Here is a 23,525-nt window from a genome sequence, read left to right on the forward strand (position 1 = left end):
CTATTCTGCATTACATTCATTATCTATCAACTGTAAATACCAATTTAATAACACATTTATAAATTAAAGGACTGGTTAGTAAAGATTAACCTCATGAACCATGATATATTTGTGCTGCTTTTTAAAGCAGCTTGTTTGACAATAATGGAGTAAAGCTGAGAGTTAATACATAATGTTGACAATTGTATGAAACAGTGAGGAGAAAGGCGACTGGCAGATTGGTGGAGGTGCAAAATGGCCAAAAGGCTGTTATTGGCATTTCTTCATGTCTTATCATAGACATGCACATTATTAATGACAATGATCAAGGAGTGAGAGAGAGACAGTCCTCCCTGTTGATAACTGTTGACATGTATTTCTATTTGGTGGAGAAATACTCCACTTAGGTTAATTTATGTAATAATTCTCTCTCTACATTAGGCTTTCATTTACTTAAGACAATACTTGTGACTTCATTTGACATGTGGTATTTGTTAGGACTTTGATTAAATCCCATTAACTTTATTTATGTATTTCTTTAAAACTTATATCAACAGAAAAAATGAAAAACTTGCTCCACATTAGCGGCTTTGCTTCCCCCTTGTGGATGAGCTGTCTACAACCTCAGACTGAGCTCTGCTACCCGCCAACACCAGAGATTATTCATTGAGAAGAAGCCAGTCAGTGTAGCTCTGACGGCCCAAACTCATAATCCCTTCATTAGTTTCTCATTTGTGTAAATCTCATGAGTCGTGACAAAAAAGTGGTTTCACTGCATTTTTGGACGGCAATACTGTATGTGACAGGTTGAGTAGCTATGTGTATATTATTCAAATAAATCAAAGAGCAGTTTATTATATATGTTATAGAATAATTATGGAGTTGTAAACATAAAATTGTAATTTTATTGTTTTTTTTAGTTAGTTTTTTAAGTTAATTTCATATTTTCCCCTACTCAAACCACTCGTATGTTGTTTATGTTCTAGTTTGTCTTTATTGTTCTGCTAAGGTGAGGTCAAACAAATGTCACTGTGGTGGAAAATAAAAGTTGTATTGTTTTCTGCTATTGTATAAACAAATATTTATGTAAAACCCCACAGACAATTATTACATGTGTATGTTTTAACTTTCATTTAAGTAATTTGATGAGACTTTTGGATTTTTGGCTCTGCTTGCACATCTCTTGTGATTGTATGAATATTTCTTTGTGTTTTAAACTGTTATATTTTTTCTGACATCTGACATTTTATATTTTTATCTATTTTGATAATGTGAAAATAAACAAAGTCCGTGAGGAAGTTGAGGCACATCAGCTTTTGTTGTTATCATGATTTTGGATCAAGTCTGTGGAAACAAGTTTTGTTTTAATTGTGTCATGCTTATATTTTATGGATGATGATTTGTTTGTGCATTTTATTTCATGTCTCATGTGTCATGTCCATGTCCCAGGTTAATGGTTATCTTTCTTGTTTTGTAAATATTTAGATACATATGTTCCCTGTATGTTGTTTTATAATAACCAAGTCAAATCAACCACTATAAAAAGCCCCATTATCACCAGCTTTAAACAGGGATTCAAGTATGATGGAGGTTTAATAGAGACACTGATATAGTCCTCATCTCCCCGTGGCATGTAGTCAGTGTACAAACCATTTAAGTATTAACATTTATCCATGTAAACTTAAAACAACCAAACTTCACACAACAAAACCCCACCCAGTTTTATAAGGGTGGCTCCATTGGCCTGTGTGTCTGTAAATCCCTTCCCTCTTTATTCGCCCGCCGCCATTGGTCGGCGGTGACGACAATCCCGAGACGTGCTCCCGCCCACCGAGCGGATCAAGTTTGAATGAACAACAGCAGCCTGTTCTGGAGGTGGTAGTTGCATTTGCAGTAATTATTAACAGTGTGTATCATCTCACGGGTTGCGCTGATCCAGGATGGACATGAAGAAAAGAATTCACCTAGAGTTGCGGAACCGCACTCCGTCAGATGTAAGTCGGGCTCACATCTCTCTGGTCATGTTTCACTCTTCAGCTAATGGAGAATCTTTCGTGTGATGTCTTGGCGTGGGGATACAAAGTTTCTTGCAAGTTAAAAGATGATGCAGACGTCGGGTCACATTGTTGCTTTGGGAGCATGTTTACAGTAGACAGGTGCTGCAGGTATGTCGGTTCAACTTTTGTGCGGCTCTAAAAGCTTTTCATGTGCAGTTTTTGAGGATGCAGCACAGCTTTTTTTTTAAGCCAGCGGTATAAACAAGGCAAGCAGTATGAGAAGCCATATTTGTAACTTTTGATCTACGAACGCGCCCCTTTTCGTTTAAAACCCCCTATTATTGTTATTTACTCGTTGTTTGATGTGCTATCTGCATGCTTTGACTGTAAAATTGCCTTCACCTGGTGATTTTAAGCCGTGCACTTGGCGCGTTAAGGATGCGGATACTCAAAGTCATGAAATTATCAATGATGCATAAAGAGCATAGCCTCCAACTATCGCCTTACAGCTGCATCCTAGACCTCCAGTTGCTCACACTATCCGGCTGAACTCGTCTATTTCTGCAGGAAGTGCATTCAAACATCTAAACACAGCTTTACACCGGTGGGGAGCCTGCAGCCCGTGCAGCAGCCCCCCACAGCCGGAGCCACAGTGCGCACAGACGGCCGAAAGAAAGCGGCGTTATAGCGCGGACCGTTACCAAGCCAGCCAGCCTGGGCAAAAACACGCAGACATGAAACACAAACACGCCGGCGTCGTCGTTAACCGCTTGGGCGTTTGTTCAGTTGTTTCCCCGGGGCTGCCTGTTGTTTTTTCGGGCTTGCAACGATGAAAACAAATGGTCGCGCCGCGTTGTTGCTCTAGTTTTCCCCAGAACTAGGACAAGCCGCCATTTTACTGAGAAACAAAGGCAATTCGAAATACACCGAATATCACGTTTTATTCGACACAAACGACGAACGGTTCATCATACCTTATTATACATAGGAGTCTATACACGCCATCAATCCAATCGGCAACTGTTTAGCCCGAGCAACAATGAAAACGTTTGCCTGGCAGCTATCTAATCGGCTTTAGCTGCCCCTCCTACTCACAAATGACCCTGTGCACGACTCGTAGGTCTGTTTGCCTCCGACTTGTTTTCACTAATGTGCCTCTGCGCCGCTCACAACCGTCCAAACACGTCTCTTATTACACTTTAGCTCGGTAACTAGTACAAATAAACTCACACAAACCGCCGTAATACGTCTGTTTCTACTGTAAAAAGTAGCTAAACGTGATATTTACGTAACGGAAGGAGAGCCAAATGCATCGCGACACCTACAGCGTAGAAATGAGAAGTGTTAACGGAACATTGATGTACAGTTTCTCTTTTTTTATAGTTCCGGTCCTCAGTGCTGATTGGCTGAGTCACGTTCAAGGCCGCGGTAAAATATCCGATAACTGCACACCTGTGACCGAATATCAGACTATTTAAATATCAATGCGCCAAGCCAAAATCAACGGTCATAAAGGATATAATGTGTTTGTTAGGCTGTATTTCAATGATTATGTTGATGGAAGAATAATTTTTTATTATATGTTCGTCAAACACTTGTTTTATGTTTTTTTTTTATTATTATTTAAAGTGGTGTGCTATCACAGTTTTATGAAACCAGTGTTAGTGTAGTGTTAGAAACAATTTTCATATCCTTTAAGTAAAGATTGAAATAATACGCTATAAAAATACTCAATAGCTACTTAACAGGATGTTATGTAATGTAATAATAATCTGGTAATGTAATAAATAGGGCTGCAACTAATGATTATTTTCATTATTGATTAATATGTCAATTATTTTCTCGATTAGTTGTTTGGTCTATAAAATCTCAGAAAATGGGGGGAAAATGTTTATCACTGTTTTCCATCCTCAAATGTCTCGACCAACAGTCTACAACCTGAAGATATTCAGTTTACTGTCGTAGAGGACTAAAGAAACCAGAAAATATCCAAAGTTAAGAAGCTGAAATCATAGAATTTGGACAATTTTTTCTTAGAAAATTACTCAAAATGATTAATCAGTTATCAAAATATTTTGTGATTAATTTAATAGTTGACAACTAATTGATTAATTGACTAATCGATGCAGCTCTAGTTGGATTATATTACTTATGTAATAATGTGTAAGAAGCACTTTAATTGTGATTTAGGTCAATGTGGAGTCAATTTTAACCACTTTAAATACTGCTAGATGGTCAAATCTATTGTAATCAAATATTTTACAAGCTGACAATATGCCCTGAATGAAAAATGCGATCAGTTTATCTGCAAAGTAAAAAGTAATTATAGTTAGTCAAATGAATGTAGTGGAATAAAACGCATAATATTTCCCTATGAGAGGAGTAGAAGTATAAAGTGGCATAAAATGGTAATACTCAAGTTAAGTACAAGTACTTGAATAGACATATTGTGTATGTATGTAAGTTATTTTCCACCACCAACATTAAGTCACTGTCACAGCAGATACGGTTTTGAAATAAACTAATCGGGTAAATCATCCTATTTTAGCTTGCTTCTTAAATAAACACTTTAACTCTTAGCTTTTGTCCAAAGCAACTTACAAGTACAACCTCAGTAGGAATAAGAGGTATATGTCATCAAAAACTCTAAGTGCAAAACAAAACATATAAATTATTTTTATCAAAGGATTTTAATCTTGAAATAACTTTATTTAAATTCAATTTCTGCCACTCTGCTCATGAAGAGAGAGACTAAACATATACTGCCTCTAGTTTATATTTTGTGTACTCTATTTGCTCTTTTAAGGTTTTTTTTAACTGTTTTCTTCAAGTTTGAAAAATGCTGACCAGATGTATGTTTTTTCTCCAGGTCAAAGAACTCGTGCTAGACAACTGTCGCTCGAATGAAGGCAAGATCGAGGGTCTAACGGACGAATTTGAGGAGCTGGAATTTCTAAGCACAATCAACGTTGGACTGACGACAGTTGCCCACTTGCCGAAGCTAAATAAACTCAAAAAGGTTGGTGCTTATCTACATGAAACATGTCTGTGATTTAAGCTTTTTTTTGCATATTTTAATTGTTTGATTGATCAACAGCTTGAACTCAGCGATAACAGGATCTCAGGAGGGTTGGAAGTGCTGGCAGAGAAATGCCCCAACCTCACACATCTCAACCTCAGTGGCAACAAGATTAAAGACCTCAGCACAATAGAACCATTGGTAAGCAGAGACTCTAAAATACTTGGAAAAAATACACAATACAGAGCAGTCGAGCTATATTAAGCTGTATTATTTATGAAATGTGCTATTCCTTTTGACAGAAAGAATTGGGGACCCTGAAAAGCCTAGATCTGTTTAACTGTGAAGTGACAAACCTGAATGAATACAGAGACAACGTATTCAAACTACTACCCCAGCTCACGTACCTGGACGGGTATGACAAAGACGACAAAGAGGCACCAGATTCTGACACTGAGGTTTACGCAGAGGGTTTAGATGATGACGAGGACGATGAAGACGGTCAGTCAGAGGCGATAGCCAAAGTGCTTCATATACTTTTGTGTGGATAAACGTGTTGTTTGACGCATGTTTGTGTTTTGCACATTTGGCTAATTACAACTGGTTTCACCCAGATATAGATGAGGAGGAGTACGATGAAGATGCAGCACCAGGAGATGAAGAGGAGGAAGAGGGAGAGGAAGATGAAGAGGAGAACGAAGAAGAGGAAGATGACGACCTCAGCGGAGAGGTAGGATCAAAATAAGAGACTTGCCTTCTGTAATTGTTTTAAAATGTTTCATTACTGATTCATTTGCAAAATATTCTGTCGATTTTTGTCTGTAAAATGTCAGCAGTGAAACATGTCACGAGTTCCCAATGTGGCGCCTTGTGTACTACAAACCCAAAATATTTAGTTTACTATCATATAAGACCATGAAGAGCAGCTAAACTTCATATTTGAGAAGCAGGAAACGACCAAATGCTGCCCTTTTTCCTTAAAGTTTATCAGTCATCATAATTATTGCTGATACATTTTCTGTCCAACTTAATCAATTAACGACTGATTGTTTCAGCTCTAAAAATGTTCAGTCCGGTATAACCATACTAACTTTTCTTCGTCTTTTTACGAAGGAGGAAGAGGAGGAAGATCTGAATGACAGAGAGGTTGACGATGAGGATGACGAGGGTGAGTAAAACTGGCCGACATTACCTCAAAGACTCACAAAAAAACTTTATTTATTTAGCCCGCCACAAAGTGATGTAAGGGAAAACTGTACAGTTTGTGCAAAACGTTGTTGTCATGAGGCAAAAACCTGAAATAGAAGCTCGACAAGAAACGTTTTTCTGCTTGAATCTGGTGTTTGTGTCTTAAATGTGACTCTTATCTTCTAGAAGAAGAGCGAGGTCAGAAGAGAAAAAGGGAACTGGATGAAGAAGGGGAGGAGGACGACGACGATTGAGAGTCCTTTTGAAGCTAAGTTGTGAACTGTTTTAAACTTGTATCTCCCAGTCACTTCCCAATAACCCCATGTATTTTTCCCCCTGTTTCATATTGCAGTAGGAGTGGTTTTTGTTATTGGCCAGTCAGGTAGAGGGGGGGTTGTCTGGAGAAATAAGTTATACATTTATGTACCTTTGATGCTCCCGTGTTCCAGTCTTTACAGTCCACTTTTAACTGCTTTGTGGACACGAATTTTGTAATATCAAATAATGGCAAAGATAAACCTTTTTAAGAAATGTTTGTTTTCTCACCGTTTGTGTAAGACCAGTTTCTGATGACTTCTGTATTTTAAGATCCCCCCTTCAAAAGAAAAATACAAAATGAAACAAAAAAAAGAGTGCATGTCTAATACATTTTAAAGTCAACTACTGGATTTCATGTATGGCTGTCCTCTCCTTGTCTTAAACTTATTTTTGCATTGTACTTCTCTTTATTTTTTAATGTAAGTTATGTGTTTGTAGTGTCACCAGTATGCTCTCTGCTGTCCTGGTGTGAAACTTCTGTCTGAACATGCACAGTGTGACCCTCACAGGGCATATTTTTAAATCATAGCAAAAAAATGTCTGCCCTTGTCAAAGCTGCTCCTCCTCCTTAAACCCTCAGCTTTGATAGTTCGGAAATTACGTGTTCTTGTAAATAATGACCAAATCTATTTTTTTGTATTCTCTTTGATGACGGCAGACATTGAACAGACAACGGAGGTGAAACTATGAATTGTAATAAGATATTAAATATGTATGCTGCTTTATCTAAAAAAAAAAAAACACGCAGTGTGAAATTTCTTGAATCTGAACATAACTTTGTATGCATAATCTTTCCATAAAGAGAAATGTTCAACATCAGAATTCATTATCGCTTTTTCCATGTTCTTTTCTGTGACACACAGGTGGCAATGTTTGAATTTGTGGTGGTAGTGTAGAGAAGTTCTTGATTATAAATGGAGGTTACAACCGCAACTATGTGCATTGAAAATGTATTGTTTCAAAGTGTAAACTCTGGAAAACGGTCAGTTATTTGGACTTTGTTTTCACTATTATATGTAATGGTCAAATTGGCCTACCTCAGTGATTATTCACTCTTTGTTAAATCCACTGTCATCAGCCAAATTATGTTTCTTTTTCCCCCCCATTCACTTCAATAAATCCCTTTTATATATGTTTTGAGGTCTGTGGTCCTTGTACAACAACATGGTCGAGTGAAATGGTTTAAGTGTATACAGAATTCCAGTTTGAGGTCATATTGTACACTCTGTTTTGGAAAAGACCTATAGTACTACCAAAGACAAGTATAAGACAAGTATACCAGACAAATTTAAACTGGGGTTTACTTGTTCTTCAAAACGTTAAATCACAGCTTCAGTGCCAAACAAATTTGGAGCAATTGCCAGGGTAACACTCGTCTGTCCAAACCAAAATGCCATTCAACAGAGTTTCAGTCATTATAACAGCATAAAAGCATTTCTGCCCCGTTATCCTACCTTCCAAAAAGTGAACAGTTAAGTAGTTGATTATAGCCTTCAGTACACCCACATGAGAGGCCTTGACATAGCACAGCTCCAGCTGCAACTTCACCTGTCTTTCCACTGTGGTTGATCAGTCTCTGGTAGCTTATTTGCCCGTTAATACTTTCACTGTAGCCTTTTATTTTTCCTGCAAAGAAAATACATATTTACCATTAATGTGACAGTGGATCAAGTCTATATTGAAAGGGTTTGTATCTTTTTTTTTCAGGTTAGCTTGATGGTGATGCTATAAAGCTTTGGACCCTTTCTGTTCCCAGTATGATGTGATCAGGGATGACTTGTGACCTTCTGTCTCTCACTTGCTTTTAACTTACTGGAGGTACAAATTCATTCTCGCTATGCATACATCTGACCTATCTTTTTCCTTTTCTTAATCCACAAAGAGCAGGATCAGTAATAAGACAAGCCTAAATAGTGCTGGGGCCTGGATTTAAAGACAAATGGCATATTAGCAGTATTATTTTTGTTAACTGCTTGAACCTGGCTGGCATAACAGAGCCAATACAACGTTAATCCAGTCACCACTTCTCTTAACAATTGAGACTGAAGGAAAAAAGAAGGTTTGATGGCAAAACAGAGGCATTTGAATGGCAATTCAGCACAAGTCTGTTGATGGTATCAGTGGAAAAGGAGAGGCAGATGACCTGGTAGTCTCTAGAACAAAGTTACACATCTACAAGTAAACATGACTTAGTAATAGTGATATACTTAGTTTAAATGTGAAAGAGTGGTTATTATTACAATTTTTTTTACTGCTAGGAATAGCCAAGAATATATTATCATACCTTGTCTGAAGTTATGTCGTTGGAGTCAAAGAACTTATACAATTTAAGGTCCAGTTTCACAAAAATCTTGCACCATTTCAACCGGAAACATTCAGCAAAATCTATCAAGCATCACAATCATTACTTGCGCAGCCACATCGCCAGAAACAACTGGATTAACAAATAAACATGTTATTAGCTAAAAAGGTAGAATGTGACAAATAAATAGAAGCAAATATACATAACACCCATCCTCAAAATTAGCCCTGAAACCAAACAGACAGAAAAATTTCCCTTAAGACTCTTAATTGCAGAGACAGTCGAATGGTTACAGAAGTCCACTACATCTGGATCCATATCTCCCCTGCTGCTTTCTCACTGTTTAAAGAAGGAATAAAAACACTTAACGTGAGTGAACTGTTCACTCTCCTTGGGAATAAAGACTGCATTTGCGTAGCTATGTGTGAGTGTTGTGAAGTAAATTTATAGTCAACATTTGTAGAGGAGAAAAGTTGGTACAGGATAAGCAGCTCAGTGAAACATATGATCCATGTCTGCAAGAGCTCTTCTTGTCTGTCAGGTGCAAACTACTTCACGTCAGCCATTTTGAGATGATGCTGCATCTCGCTGCAAACGGAGTCTGCAGCAGCGTATAAGGCCTTGGGGAAGAAAACTAAGAGCCAGTGAAAGTCTTTTTATCCTCCGATTTTGCCTCAGAAAAAAAAAGAAGTCATGGTGGTTTGGTCAGTATAGGAGGATGAGTGCGGGGGTGTTTTTGCATGGTGGCTGAGATTAAGACCAAAACCTAGGAGGTCTGACTGAGAACATGCAATAACTGATCATCAATCATGATCATCGATTTAATGTTAAGGTGGCAATCCATGAACACTGCTGTGTCTCCATTTGTAACATATTTGTCATTATTACAATATTCCAGTAATTAAGACACTATCCAACAGTTATCATATTATTGTGTGCACTATGCGGGGCAGCAGGAATGAAGTTATGATATACTGAAGTGTGATATATCAAAAAATGGGGAAGGGCTCAGAAGCTCGTTGGAGGTCAGAATTGGAGGCAAAGCAGGCAGCTTTGCCAATTGAGAAGGCTTAGAGGTCAGACGTTGTTGGGGCTAACGTTCTTCAGGTTGTTGAGCTCCAGCTCCAACTGGCGTATTCGCACGTCCTTAGTCGTCAACTCCTCTTTCAGCCGCCGCAGCTCATCCTGCTGCCGGAAGAACATCCGCAAGAGCTGCATAAAGAAAAGTGAAAGAACATGCAAAAACATGCATGTAACAAATATACTTTGACACACAAAAATAATGATAACAGAGGAAATTTGCAGAATTAACTGCAAGGAGGGAAAACATTTTGTAGTCACTACAGGAAGCTGTGGGAGGTTTGCACTGTGCACACCTTGCAACAAGATTAGTAGTAGTAGTAGATTAGATCAGTATTTTTCAAAACAATAGTCTGTCAGTTGACAAAAAAATCTCACTTCAAGGTCCATTTAGTAACTGTTCTGGATCACATCAATATAAATATATAAATATATGATTGAGAGCTCCAGAACAGCTATTAAATGGACCTTGAGGGTGATTTTGTCAACTGCTGATTCCAAGGTCAAGAAGAAAGTTAGTTCAACAAAATAATGTTGATTCAAAGGGCCCTCACTAGCTTGCCCTTGAGCAACTTTTTTCTTTCAAGCGAATAACCAATTAGTCAGTTAATTTTCCTAATTCTTCACCCAATCAGTTGACTACATCAATCCGATGTAGTATAATCGCCAACTCCCAATAATATGTCAGTACTTTGTCATTCAATTTGCTCCTGGCCATTATTTACTGCATAATTAGTTGTAATATTCTCTAAAAGCCTTTGCAACTATTTTCTAAAACTATCTTTATTGGGTACTTTTATAGTAGAGAAACAGCAGAGTAGAGTATAACAGTTTGATTCAATGTGTTACTTCATGGAATTGCTATAATCAGATACCTCGTTCTCCGTCCTTGGCGGTACGTTCTCCAGCAGGTCGATCCCATTCACTACCACACTCTTCTTTTCCTTCACTGGGGCCTTGAACACTAACTGGTTTGGCCGGTGGTAACCGTCCTTCAGAGACATCAAGACTGGGTCTGTTTTGCACAAAAGGAGCAAAAATACTCTTAAGCATGTGAAAACCAACACAAAGCACAAAGAGGCTTATGTTCTCCACAGATGGGGAGAATCTATTATTGCTCAGGACCAGTTCAACTTGGTACATTTAACTCCTATAACTGTAACAGGAACATTCCTAAGTCTTTTGGTCAATGACACACTGGTTTGCATACTAGCGTTGGTAGTTTTAAATCTTTTTGTGGGTTTCTATTGCACATTTCACATTGGAGAAAGTGATGCTCATTTTAGAAGGCAATTTGCTGGTCTTTGTTATGTGATACACTGATACTGAGAGCAGAAATAGAGTACAATGAAGAATAGAGGTGATGGAAAAAGAAATCACACTGTCACCTCTTGGATTCAGTTTCCAAGAGGTGTCCGACACTATTCCTGTGACACTCTTTAATGATGGAAAGGATATATCTATGGGAGTTTGCACCATGTTGGTGACAATACAAGCCATATGTGTGTGAAGAACTGGCAATGAAAGACTAAACAAAACAAAGACCATGCATTACTTTGTTCTGTTTGTCAGAGCTCAGCTTTGTGTATGAGGTATGTGGGTAATGAGTTCCAGCACCGAGCTTGCTGACAAATGTTCTTCATATTGACAAATGTGGGATGATTAGTAATTTCCCTAACACTGGTTTATATTTGGCAAGAAGTGGCTGCTGTTAAAATGTTGCCTCACAAACTAATCCACTGTGCGTCTGAAGTGTTGTTTACCTCGATCAATGCCACTCAGCCATTCGCTGGCGGACAGCGCAGGTTCTGTTCCTGCTGTCATTGGGTAGATGTCCTCCTGGTATGTGTCTGACTGTAAAACAACGAAACACCACACACTTTCAGATGGAATCGATATATATTCTTATTATACTGATTTGATTTGATAAAGGTAACAGAGTATGGTTTATTATAGAAAGTACGGAGAAAAGGTCATATTAAGGTGTCTTGAGCCCCCACCAATGAAGTTGCTCTCAAGTCAAACCAATAAATGACAAACCATCCTTTTTCATGGTGATTAATTACCGCTGTCTTCGTTTGCTCTGAGCTCTGATTAGCTACTCAGTTTTTTGTTGAAAAATTTGACAATTTCTGTTCATTACAAGCCAGAATATTGTACATTAAAGTGCCGCTAAGAGATTCTGATTAATGTCAGGAAAAACTTAATTGCTCTTGTATGTAATAATATACTGAAGAAAGGAGTAGAACCAGTTAAATCCGGTATTTCGTTCTCACTGACCCTCCTTGGCACAATCATTGAAACAGGCTCAATCAAGCCCTTCAGGGTGACGAGCTTGTAGAAGCGGTACACCTCGCAGGCTGCCACGTCCAGCCCGTGCTTTGGCATCACACCTGCAGACAGGAACAGAGGGGTGTGATGACACAACCATCAACTCACCAATACCCAGAATTCATGGCTAACTGGAGTCACATAAACAAAAGAAAAATATCAACTCGCTGCAATATGACAGCGGACAATGACAGCTGGACAAGTGGAGCCCATTAAACTACATTTCAATTTATCTGCCTTTTTTTTTCTTTAATCAATTTTATCCTTTCAGTCATGCAAGGCCACAATTACAGCAGTATCTACTGTAGGCAGAACCCATTCCCACTGTGATTCATTTCTCCCTCCCATCTCTAAAGACTGCTAATGAAGTGGTTAGGACCTTTATTTTAGCTCTCAACAGGAGAGATCATATATTGTTGATCTTTAATGACTTACCGAGTCCTTTCTGTGGAGCCGGGGACCGGAACTCCATTAGGTACTGGATGTACGGCTTCTCTGTGGTAATCTCAAAGTAACGGATGTTGCCGTCCCCCTGCCAAGACACCAGAATGTGATTATATTATAGTCAAAGTGTTAGCTCTTACAAGTCAACCAGTTTTTTTTTTTAATCATAGGGCTCTTAATGCTTGAAGCACAGTGTCATTTTATGTGGCACTGCTACACTCTGACTGTAAGAACAAAACTATGCTGTCTTAGAATTTGCTCTATTTAAAGGAGCTATATGTCAGAAATGTGAAGCAATTTACATGTATTAATCGCTTTCTATTGCCAATGAGTGAACGGGTTGTAATGTAACTTAAATGAAACTTTCCCCAACTTTCTCAGGTGCCTTTAACAGACTGTGGACTGATTTTTATGTGAACGACTTGGGACATTTTTTCCGTGAAAATCAAAAGGATGTAATGTTTATGCACACTTCTGAGTGGCTTGCCTCTCTCTGGCACTAACAGGGTGCAACACTAGCTAACGTTAGCTTGTGAAATGGAGTCCGCTAATGTAAACAAATGACTGGCACCCACCACAAAACAGATTCAGAGAAGTTAACACTTCTGCAAAGCCTGTGAAATATATTGTGATATTGTGGTTTTAGCTGGGTAACGTTAGCATTGCTGCTCATTCGTGCTGACGGAGTGCGAGCACACACTCGAGCAACAGGATGCTGACTGCAGCTCATTTAATGGCCACCAGTGTCATTAATGAGAAGGAATTTCTGATTCTTACATATTACACCGTTAATGTTTCACACACAATATAAAGTCATGTTAAAGGTACCCTGTTTTTGACCATTAGTGGCACTATAGAGCAATGTTATTATGAGTGGCACTCCATTTTGTTTGTATTGTGCATGTGTGCTCGTGCAGGCAATACATAGTCCTGCCAATGTTTTTACACTATTCCACGTACAACACTTCATACAACACTTCTCACAGTAATTTGCTATTCAAACACGCCAGTGCACATGAGGGAAATTTGTGACTTTGCATCTTAAAACCGATGACTGCAAATATTTTAACATTTCTAAGTGTAAAATTTTGAGTATTTTAATAGTGTTACTGACATCCTGCAAACTGATACAACATTTTAGACACGCAAACTTGATATGATGACTGCTAACATAACTCAAAAGCACCTGTCCACACAACTAGCTATGGCTAATGAACTATGGCTGGGTGTCAGATATAAGGTAAACGATATAATTTATCTCTATACATCATATATCTATGTACTGTTCATTGTTGTCATTGAATTTCTTATTGTTTCAATGTCAGCTTATCTTAATAGTAAAAGACTGTCGCAGTAAAAATCTTAATTTTTACACGTAACACTCAACAGTAAATATGAGAAAGATTGCAGTGACACAGTAAGGGGCAGTGCTGACCTTGCCTGCCAGGTACAACATGTGTGTGTCAGCATCATAGAAGGGAAACAGCAGTCCTGAGAGGCCGTCTATATCCTCCTCCACAATTGGCATGGACAAATCCTCCTGGGAGGAGCAACACAGACATGGAATTAAACACACATACTTGCTCCACCCACTCTGGCATTATAGGCATGAGCCATATGGAGGTGTCTGACCTGATCCCAGAGAGCGATCTGCCTTGTGTTCCAGCGTGAAACCCCTGTGGTGAGCAGCCGCTTTAAGTTGCCCAGGAAAACCACTCTGTTTACACGGTGGTTCTTACAACTGGCTTGCTGATGGAGCAGCACATAAAGATAGAGTGAGGCTTTAATGATACATGCTCCTGCTAAGAAAAATTCATTATTTGATATATTACCGGATGAGATATATTACTCATCATATTCTTGTGATACTACAGAGATTATACATGACAACAAACAGAAATGACTTAGAGACACATCAAAAACACTTTTGTGATTATTCAGAGCACGAGTCTTCAGGCTTTTTTACATTGTGGGTCACCAAGGTGACATAGGATTGATATGAAGGAGCTCCTCGATATTTTAATGCTAGGTTTTAACCCTCCTATAAAGTTATGATACACTCTAAGAGGTTTTTATACCAAGATAAATGTAATTATATCTCATTTACTTGTAATAATAGCACTAAAAACAATACACCTCTGTTGTCCTTTGTTGGAATGAAAAGTAAATCTATATTTCAGGTAATAAACATGTAAATGATTCATCCTTTTTTCCTCTTCCTGCACACAGGTCAAATCAGAAGCCATTTTATGGTGATCAGGCAGCAAGATCACCAAGGTCAAATATTTAGAAAGGTGGTGTGCACCAGCTGCAGTCATGTTTATAATAGTAGTAAATATTTTTAATGTTACCGAGTAAACAGCAGTGTGTAAATAATTCATTTACTCAAAATATTGACTTCTAAGTGGAATTCGTTTAATGGAGCTGGAATTTCCTCACTGGAGTCTAGGAGGTCAGGGACTGCTGGAGAGTATGTGGGCACCCAAGCATTATACCCATATGTGATTGTTGAGAATCTTATTCTGAAACCATGGGCACTCGCATCCTGCTATAACAGCCTCCACTCTTTTGGAAAGGCTCTCCATAAGATTTTGGAACCAGTCTGCAGGGATTTACTCCCATCCAGCCACAAGGGCGATAATGAGGTTGGCCACTGATGTTGGGTGATATGACCTGGCTCACAGTTGACATTCCAGTTCATCCCCATGGTGTTGGATGGGGTTGAGGTCAGGGCTCTGTGCCAAACTGACCAAACTCAGAAAATAATTTCTTTATGAACCTACACTGCTGCGAGCTGGAAGGACTCTGTTGTCTAAAAAAATATTGTACGGTGTCGTAATTAGATTTTCCTTAACTGGATCTGGAAATTTTGACCATATAGTGTGCTTGCTGCCAGTATTTCATCTCATTTTAAATTCTTGTGGTAAACAAGAGGTTAAGTAGAGGTGAAATACATTTATTATTCTTAAAATCTGATTTACTGTATAAATGACCAAAGAATCATGATATCCTCATAAGTTATCATGACACACACTAAAGGATATTTTAAACATAGAGCTCTCACAATTGTTTTTCCAATGTGCATGCATGCTCTCATAAAAATACCAGCCCCTCCCTTCCTCTAACCTGAAGGACTCTCCCAGAGCGCGGCTCAATGACACGCAGCTTCTTGTCTTTACAGCTGGTGGCCAGCAAGCTGCCGTCTGTGTTGAAGGACATACTGAGGATGACGTCAGTGTGGCAGTCGATCATTTTTACTGGCTCTCCGATCTCCAGGTTCCAGATCAGGATCTGACACAGTCAGGAAGGATTGTTTGGGTGGAGCTGTTAGATGGCTGCAGAGCTTGAATCAACGGCATAATTATGTTGCATTATGTTGAAGTTGACTTGGTGTGTCGACTGGAGACAAAAGAGCAGCAGAACTAAGTACTAAATGACTCTGTCCTTTGGAAATAATTAATTTAGGTGTGTTGAGGGAAAGTCAGTTCACTAGGGCTGAAACATTTTTCATTATTGATTAATCTGGCAATTACTTTATTAATTAATCTATTCATTGTTAAGTCTATTAGACCAAAATAGATCAAAATCCAACAGTATTCGGTTTACAATGATATAAAACAGAGAAAATGTTTGGTGTTTTTAATTGATAAATGACTTAAGCAGATTCTTAATTTTAAAAATGGTTGTCAAATAATTTTCTGTTGATCAACAAATCAATTAATCAACTAATTGTTTCAGCACCATGTCACACAATGACAAATGAAATAAGTCCTGCAGTGCGATAATATCTAAAACATGATGTTTTCTTTCCACTACAGCATACATATCTGTTCTATAAATCACATGTTGTGTGTTCATCTTTGAAGAAAAATCAGAAACTGAATGTGAAAAACGTATATTTTATATATTTTGGTTTCATGATGGCATATCTAAGAGGGAATATTTCCTTTAATCTGCATTTACTGCAAGGCCAAGAAAGTTATTGGTGACAGCATGTATTACATGTTGATTTGAACTTGTTGAGTGAAGAGTTGCTGTCGTGGTACCTTGTAGTCGTAGCCAGCGCTGAAGAGGATGCCGCTGCTGGTGGGGTGCCACTCTATCAGACCCACCCGTCTGCTGTGGCCATACAGCTCCAGCACTGCTTCTGTCATGTTGCGCCTCAGACCGCCCTCTGGGATCTCCCATACTCGCACCTTCACATAGATACAGACAATATAAATATAAATATAAATATAAATATAAATATAAATATAAATACACTGTGCATCATCATAAAGCATGCACACATAAACACAACCATATCTACAGGTATTTTACAGAACAGGTTAATAGGTGACCCATGTTTTTGTGTGGGATCGCAATGTGTTTTTCATAAATCATTATTATGACCTCTAAACCACAATCCGTATGACATAGTGTAGCTAGAGATCCTGCTGATCAAAAATAGCACATGCTATCAATGTAGCCCACTGCATTAGGATTAGACTGGATTACAGCTATGGCTTGAAGCTCTGTGTTGGACCAGAGGAGATTATCCTTCAACAAGTGAAAGTACTATAAAGGACAAAGTACTGGCATGGCTTTACTATGCTCTGTAGAGTAATGTAACAGGTGTATGTACTGGGAAAAAAAGGCCTACGGGGGTCTTAATATATGTCATGTAACATGTGAGATTAATAGTAATAGTGATTGAGGTTTGACATGGTGTCCAATGTCATTTATGTAGTCAGTTACTGAGCAGCTAGTGGATTTTGAGCCTTGCTCAAAGGCATTTCACATCTGTCATTTTCAATGACCAGAGTAGCTGGAAGCCAAACTCCAATCATACGCTTGTGTCAAGTAAAATTAGTTACCCTGTGGCCACAATAAATTGGTGACCTCTTTGCTTCTGGGTCAGTGGTTGTTAACCTCAGCATCGAACAAATTTCACAGATACAGTATATTTTTCACATCCTCACAGTCAACAAATCATGTCATTGACCTCTTGGTATAAAACAGACATTAAAAACAGACGTGGGTCACTTGCCGAGGTGTCCTCAGAGCAGGATGCTATGATGTTTTCAAAGAAGGGATTCCACTTGATGTCCAGCACATTGCCTTGGTGGCCACATACTTTTGGCTGGTGAGAATCCAGACGGCCCGACTGAAACAGAGTGACAGAAAGACATAGTTTACATTTGATGTTTCTGTTTCAGGCTATCTGGCATGCACAGTAAAATAAATCAGAATAACAATATATATTAAGTTCTACTGCAGTGTGTCATAACATGAGAGATTATAGAATGATAAAGAAAGAAAATAGAGTACACTAGATCAGATTTATGCATGTAGTGTGGTTATTTTGCCTCATGCATTTAAAAAGACTAGTCTATATACTGCTGCAGTGGTAAAACAGCACCTGCCACAACAGAGAGAAATTATTACACAAAACAAGAATAGAGCAGAATAGATCACAAGGAGGCTATATGGCTAATGGCTATAAGTAATTATCTTCATTCATCTACTAAGAGCATTACTGATGATGGAACAAAACAATCCATAGCTTTATTGATGTGAACAGTAAAGGCTAATATAATATAAAACTTAAATCACATCAGTGCAATGACTTGATAAATCCAGAGCAAAACAAAACAGACCTGGTTATTGTACATTGATGTCTGAGGCAAAGGATTGTTATTGCAATAACCCACAGAGTCCACTGTGGGGCACTGGCTCATAACAACAGACAGACCGAAACCTCTTAATGTTGGTCATGATGTCATGAATGTTTGATGTCACTTCAATCCACTGACCTCTTTTTTATTTCCTCAGAGATTTGTCGATGAGCGTCAGGTCATGCCTCAGTAAAACCCTGAGTGCATGCTTGCGTGTGTGTTTAAATGCATTGTCCTCGGTGAACCCTGAAGACTAACAAACTCTACACTTAATAAAAATCTATTTACTATGTTCAATAATGTCCTGAAAATGGATTAGCAGCATCTCCTCCAAACCAATGAAAACATTTTTATTTTATAACAGCAAGAACAATTGTGAAAAAACTGTGCAGCCTCAGTGAAACTTGGGTCAGATATTCTACTACATGTTTGATGTATCTGAAAATGTATCTGAATTCAAATTTATGGTTAATTTACTACCAATGTTGGTCAACATCAGCTTTCAAATGACCTGCTGGCCTGAGAGATAGCTAGGACTAGGAAGTGGGTCTCAATATCTGAGCCACAATTCCTTATTATTAATATATTATTCAATATAAACTCAGCAACATACACAACAGATAAATATTTACACAAAAAGACAACAAAGACAACAGATTAATGAATATATGTTGATTGCAGCAAACAAGAAGTCTGGCCATAAAAAAAAGGAAGCATTTTCAAGTTAACATGTTGCCAAAGATACTGATGGCTTCACTAACAAGATAAGGGACACATGCCAAAACCAATAGAAATCAATGTCTGCTAAAACCTGACAACAGTGAGGTGGGGACATCATGTCCGTCAATATAAGAGGAAAGGAAAAGAGCCAGCAAGAAGCAATAACTCTATAAACATAACAGACACATTTAATGATTAATGCTGACCGGTAGGTAACAATATGTGATATAATGGAATTTCTTGAAGGTGGTAATTTCCCTCATGCATGCACATGTATGTAAATTTAAATAAAGTATGGGGAAAAAAAACCCTCTTCAAGGAGAAAATATAAAAACAAGACAGGCTAATATGAGTTGAAACTTTGATGACACATTAGCTTTTTCTATCAATGTCACAGTGACTGGAAGATTTTAACATGGCCTCAAAATATTAATAATATAGGATCTAAGGGACTCCTCATTTAGTTGGCGCTAATTATCTGCAAAGACATAAAGTCATTTGGGAACCACAGGGATTAGAAAGTCTATGAGGTATTACGAGGACATCAGAAATTATAATGACATGTGAAATGGCTGGAAAGAACAAGACAGTTTAGATTTCATATATTCTGTATATTTGGATTTCACATATATTTTTGTTGATATCTCTTCAGCATAAAAACAAAAAGAACATTTTAAATAAATATAGTCCCCGTAATGTTTATCTGCATGACTAGCATGAAAAAGACAAGATCCAAGAGCCTCATTGTCTTTCTGCAGCTCATTTCCTGAAGCTGGGGCACAGATGAGCTCTCCCGGTGACGCACAGATGTGTTGGCCAGGTACCAACGGCTCGCCAGAGGCTCCACACTGTGATTGTTACCAAATTTTATTGATCTGTAATTCCTGATAAATCTTTTATTAATGAGGCTCATCACTGCTGCTCTGTGGTTACAGTATTACTTCATCCTTTTCTAACAGCAGCCTTTCAGTAGATGAATGTTTCAAAATATAATATGACTCCTCTGGCGAAAATGTGCAATAATATTTGAATTATACAACTGGATTCAATAATAGGTCAAGTTTAAACTCTGTAATTTGTCTTTTCTTTCTTGCTGTAGTTACCGGTTTCTTCTCTAAAGTCCTCACTCGTGCTGCAGTTACACATCAGTGTTGCTGCATGTTGATTCAAAAGACTATAAATCTTATCAGAGCAGGTTATAAATATTCTGTAGCATACTCTCCCATATGGCCGGCCACTCCTCATTAAACTAAAAAGAACATGCTGAGTCATGTTTAAGTTGAAATCATATTCTGCTCCTGTGGTTTATCACATGTTAACAGTCTAATGCCTGCTGTCAGTGCTCTGCCAGCAGTCTTGTTTAGACAGTCAAGTGATCTGGTCTGTGGCACTAGATCTCTGTTGACATGTGATGCTACAGTAGCACTCTGTTACTAGTGAACTCATAGCAATAGCTTAAATGAATGAGCATAAAATACTGTAACAAAATAGCATCTGTATTCATGAATACAAGCATTGTCTACAATGGGTTGGAAATTCCCTTTCTATATATACCATTAAAGCATATAAACTGTACATGAGTCCATGTAGACGACTTTATAATAGGCATCTATACATTATTATATTACATATTATATCAAGTCCAGCTGATAAAATCAAAGGAGTTAAAATAAACTGCAATAGATTTATTCGAGGTCAGAGATATTAGCTTGCTGCACAATGATCTAGAAGATTTGTTCAATCAATATGCTGCACACACAGTTGCACATTGCATCACGCACAGTAGCAGTTGTGATACAGGGCACAAAATTAGCACCATCCACCAGCAAAATGGTGGTAAAATATGCAAGCACCTGGTAGATTTGCTTCACTTACCAGCCAAAAAACAATGGTAATCTATTAAGTGGCTGGTAAAATTTGAACATTCACAAAAAAGTTAATTTTGCACCCTGCTAATAGTAGTCATAGTAACAGTGATTCAAAAAGCACCACACCCACTGCACTCCCTTTCTGTGAGGTGATGAAGAGGTGTTTGTGACCTTGTGTGTCAATTTCTGGGGCTGGTCTGTGTGCCAGGTGGTGCCAGCGGTAGTCCTTCCACTCGCTAACAGCATTGTCTGGGGGCAACCATATGGCTGTCTCGCCGGCTGTCATTGTAATATGTCTGCCACGCTCCTACCTCGCCATTAGGCAAACCCATTACATATTATTTTGTTTATCTAATGGAGCAGGTTGAGCTCATTTTGAAAGCTGTCAAGTGGAAGGATGCACTCTATAAAGACTGGAAAGGATATTTTTTATTTTATTTACTCATCTCATTCAACCTTGTTCAAAAAGCCTCAACTTTACTTCCAAATTGTCATTTTTTCTGCCTATTCTGAGTGATTTCATACACAAGGCATCCCAGAGATTGCTTTTGATGAAGGTATCTCCCAAACAGCTCAGGCAGCTATTGAATTAGGTTAAAGTGTGACTGGTGACATCATTCTCCATGTAAGATTTAAGCCCCTTCATTGATTGAGAAGTGTGGTCTACTTTTCATTAACTTCATTTCCATTCCTCAACTGTAGCTTCAACTTCACACTCTATTACATTTGGCAGAACATGCGTGTATACATTAACAAATAGACTGTAAATGCATGTCACCGTTAAACACCAGCCTTTCACATCACAGTGTGTCTTTTGTATGCATTTGGAGCTTTAAGGTCAAGTCATATAGAAGTAAGGTTTTTACGCTTCATTCTCATGTTATGAATCTTATACAATAGTTAAGTCTACTGATTTGTTGTTGGGACCACAGATACTGCATTAAACAGCCGCCATCATCCCACAGAGCCTGTCATCTGTACTGCTATGTCATATGATATATGCCAACTCTGAACTCGTCAACTCAGCAGAACCCGAGAAAAAGCTTAAGTGCTACTTTGACGATGAGGAAATTGATCCAGTCATGGTCTTTGGACAGGTTATGGATAGAGTCATTATACAGCAGGGAAAAAAACATACTGAAATACAATCAGTTCCAGAAGATTTGTTACTGTTGATGTTTATGGGTATTTTTTTTACCCTATAAGCAGAATATATATTAAACACAAGTCAGAAATATTTGGAGAGAAGATCTGAATATTAAGAAGGCCAGTGAGGAATCAAACACAAACTGACAGTGAACTATTTTCCTGAATGTATTTGGGATTTCTGATTTACAAAACTCTGCTCTTATTAACTTGACTTACTGCAAAAACTACAAAAAAACAAGTGGTTTCCTCAACATGCCACGCCATTCCTTCCACAGTGAGGCCAATGTAAGTTCACAATAGTGCATAAATAAAGTTATTATTGGAGTTGTTAGTGAGTCATCATATCCTGAACCAGCCAATAAAATCATATTGTTCTGTCTATGCAAGCAGCCTTTTGTTAATGAGCACTGTGCCAGTGAGTTTAACTTTTATTATCTGAGACTGCAACACTCTCCTTCAAATTAAAAAGCTCAAAACAAAGCGAGTTTCATGAACAAAGAATAATGCATCTTAATTACCTAGAGACCTTTGAATATTACCAACAGCCTCACACATTTTTTGAGGCAAATCTAGTAGTGTAGGTAGGCAAAAACATGTCTGCAAGAAATGAAAAATACCTTCTTTTTCAATTATACTAAGTGATCAGTTGTTCTGTATATAAAAAGATACAGCATGATAAAAGAAAACACCGTTTGCTGATCTGGCAGTGAGCATCACTATTAAGTTTGTGAATTAAAATCTGAGGAGCATTATTACATAAAATACATGATTGCAGAGCTTCACACAGCCAATAGCTTGTCTTTTTCCATGGCTGAACATAATAGCTCATGATGATATAAAGCAAAATGTAGCTGAAGTCTCCCTGCCTCAGCTTACTGAATACTTCTGCCTGATAACAGCTTGACTTGACCCTGCTTGGCAACCAAGAGCTTCTCAAGTACCTTGGCAGTCTCTCTCTTAAAGAGACAAGGCACTTGGACCAACAATGTTACCTGGAAAGTGGAGTGAAACGCAGTGCCTTGTGTCTAAGTGCCACTAAAGAATGATACATAAAAAAACACACCAAATATCAGGATTGGCAAACACGTCTTGTCCTGTAGAAGCTATCCTGTGCTCTCCAGAACAAACCCATTACCACCACCACACACAAAATTGGAGCAAACAAGTTTTCAGTTCAATTCAATATTTGGAAAATTACTTTCCACTGAAATCATAGAGAATTTCTCACTTTACTGCCTGCACAATACCTCTGAAATATGCAATTTAAAGGCTTATATTCCATATTAAAATCTACAACATGGTTATAAAATGAATCATGCTGCAAAAGCAGTACAAAATAAATTTCAAAGAGTTCTCCATAAAGAGAAACACATTCCCTTCTCATGTAATAAGAAAAATAATTCCACACTTTCCATTACAAAAGTGCCCTTTTTTCTTGTTTATGGGCATTACCACAAAGCGTTTATTTGCTCC

The 23,525-nt window shown here is 38.1% G+C and overlaps 2 protein-coding genes across 8 annotated transcripts in view; one reads left to right on the forward strand and one right to left on the reverse strand.

The window, feature by feature from the left end:
* The first annotated feature begins 1,412 nt into the window (after nt 1–1,412).
* Nucleotides 1,413–7,635, forward strand: LOC122984264 (acidic leucine-rich nuclear phosphoprotein 32 family member A). 4 transcript variants are annotated; one of them, XM_044354613.1, is made up of 7 exons: nt 1,413–1,973; nt 4,846–4,995; nt 5,074–5,196; nt 5,298–5,496; nt 5,610–5,725; nt 6,109–6,163; nt 6,373–7,635. In XM_044354613.1, exons 1-7 carry the CDS (start codon nt 1,920–1,922, stop codon nt 6,435–6,437), a joined length of 762 nt encoding a protein of 253 aa, XP_044210548.1. In that variant the 5' UTR covers nt 1,413–1,919; the 3' UTR covers nt 6,438–7,635. The 4 variants fall into 4 exon arrangements, with proteins under 4 accessions (XP_044210548.1, XP_044210540.1, XP_044210565.1 ...); XM_044354605.1 differs by having other exon boundaries at nt 1,573–1,973; nt 6,370–7,635; XM_044354630.1 differs by having other exon boundaries at nt 1,578–1,973; nt 5,616–5,725.
* A 149-nt stretch (nt 7,636–7,784) lies between these two features.
* The window catches only part of coro2ba (coronin, actin binding protein, 2Ba), a 50,616-nt gene continuing 34,875 nt past the window's right edge, over nt 7,785–23,525 (reverse strand). For all 4 annotated transcript variants that reach the window (XM_044354579.1, XM_044354573.1, XM_044354587.1 and 1 more), the window contains 10 exons: nt 17,688–17,804; nt 16,705–16,854; nt 15,785–15,949; nt 14,291–14,407; nt 14,094–14,198; nt 12,650–12,746; nt 12,164–12,276; nt 11,647–11,737; nt 10,759–10,898; nt 7,785–10,015 (listed from right to left, as the gene is read on the reverse strand). In XM_044354579.1, the coding sequence (XP_044210514.1) occupies nt 9,881–10,015; nt 10,759–10,898; nt 11,647–11,737; nt 12,164–12,276; nt 12,650–12,746; nt 14,094–14,198; nt 14,291–14,407; nt 15,785–15,949; nt 16,705–16,854; nt 17,688–17,804 (1,230 nt within the window). In that variant the 3' untranslated portion in view covers nt 7,785–9,880. The remainder of the gene's footprint in view (nt 10,016–10,758; nt 10,899–11,646; nt 11,738–12,163; nt 12,277–12,649; nt 12,747–14,093; nt 14,199–14,290; nt 14,408–15,784; nt 15,950–16,704; nt 16,855–17,687; nt 17,805–23,525) is intronic.

This window comes from Thunnus albacares, chromosome 1 (assembly GCF_914725855.1).
Source record: "Thunnus albacares chromosome 1, fThuAlb1.1, whole genome shotgun sequence".
In the NCBI taxonomy this organism is placed as follows: domain Eukaryota; kingdom Metazoa; phylum Chordata; class Actinopteri; order Scombriformes; family Scombridae; genus Thunnus; species Thunnus albacares.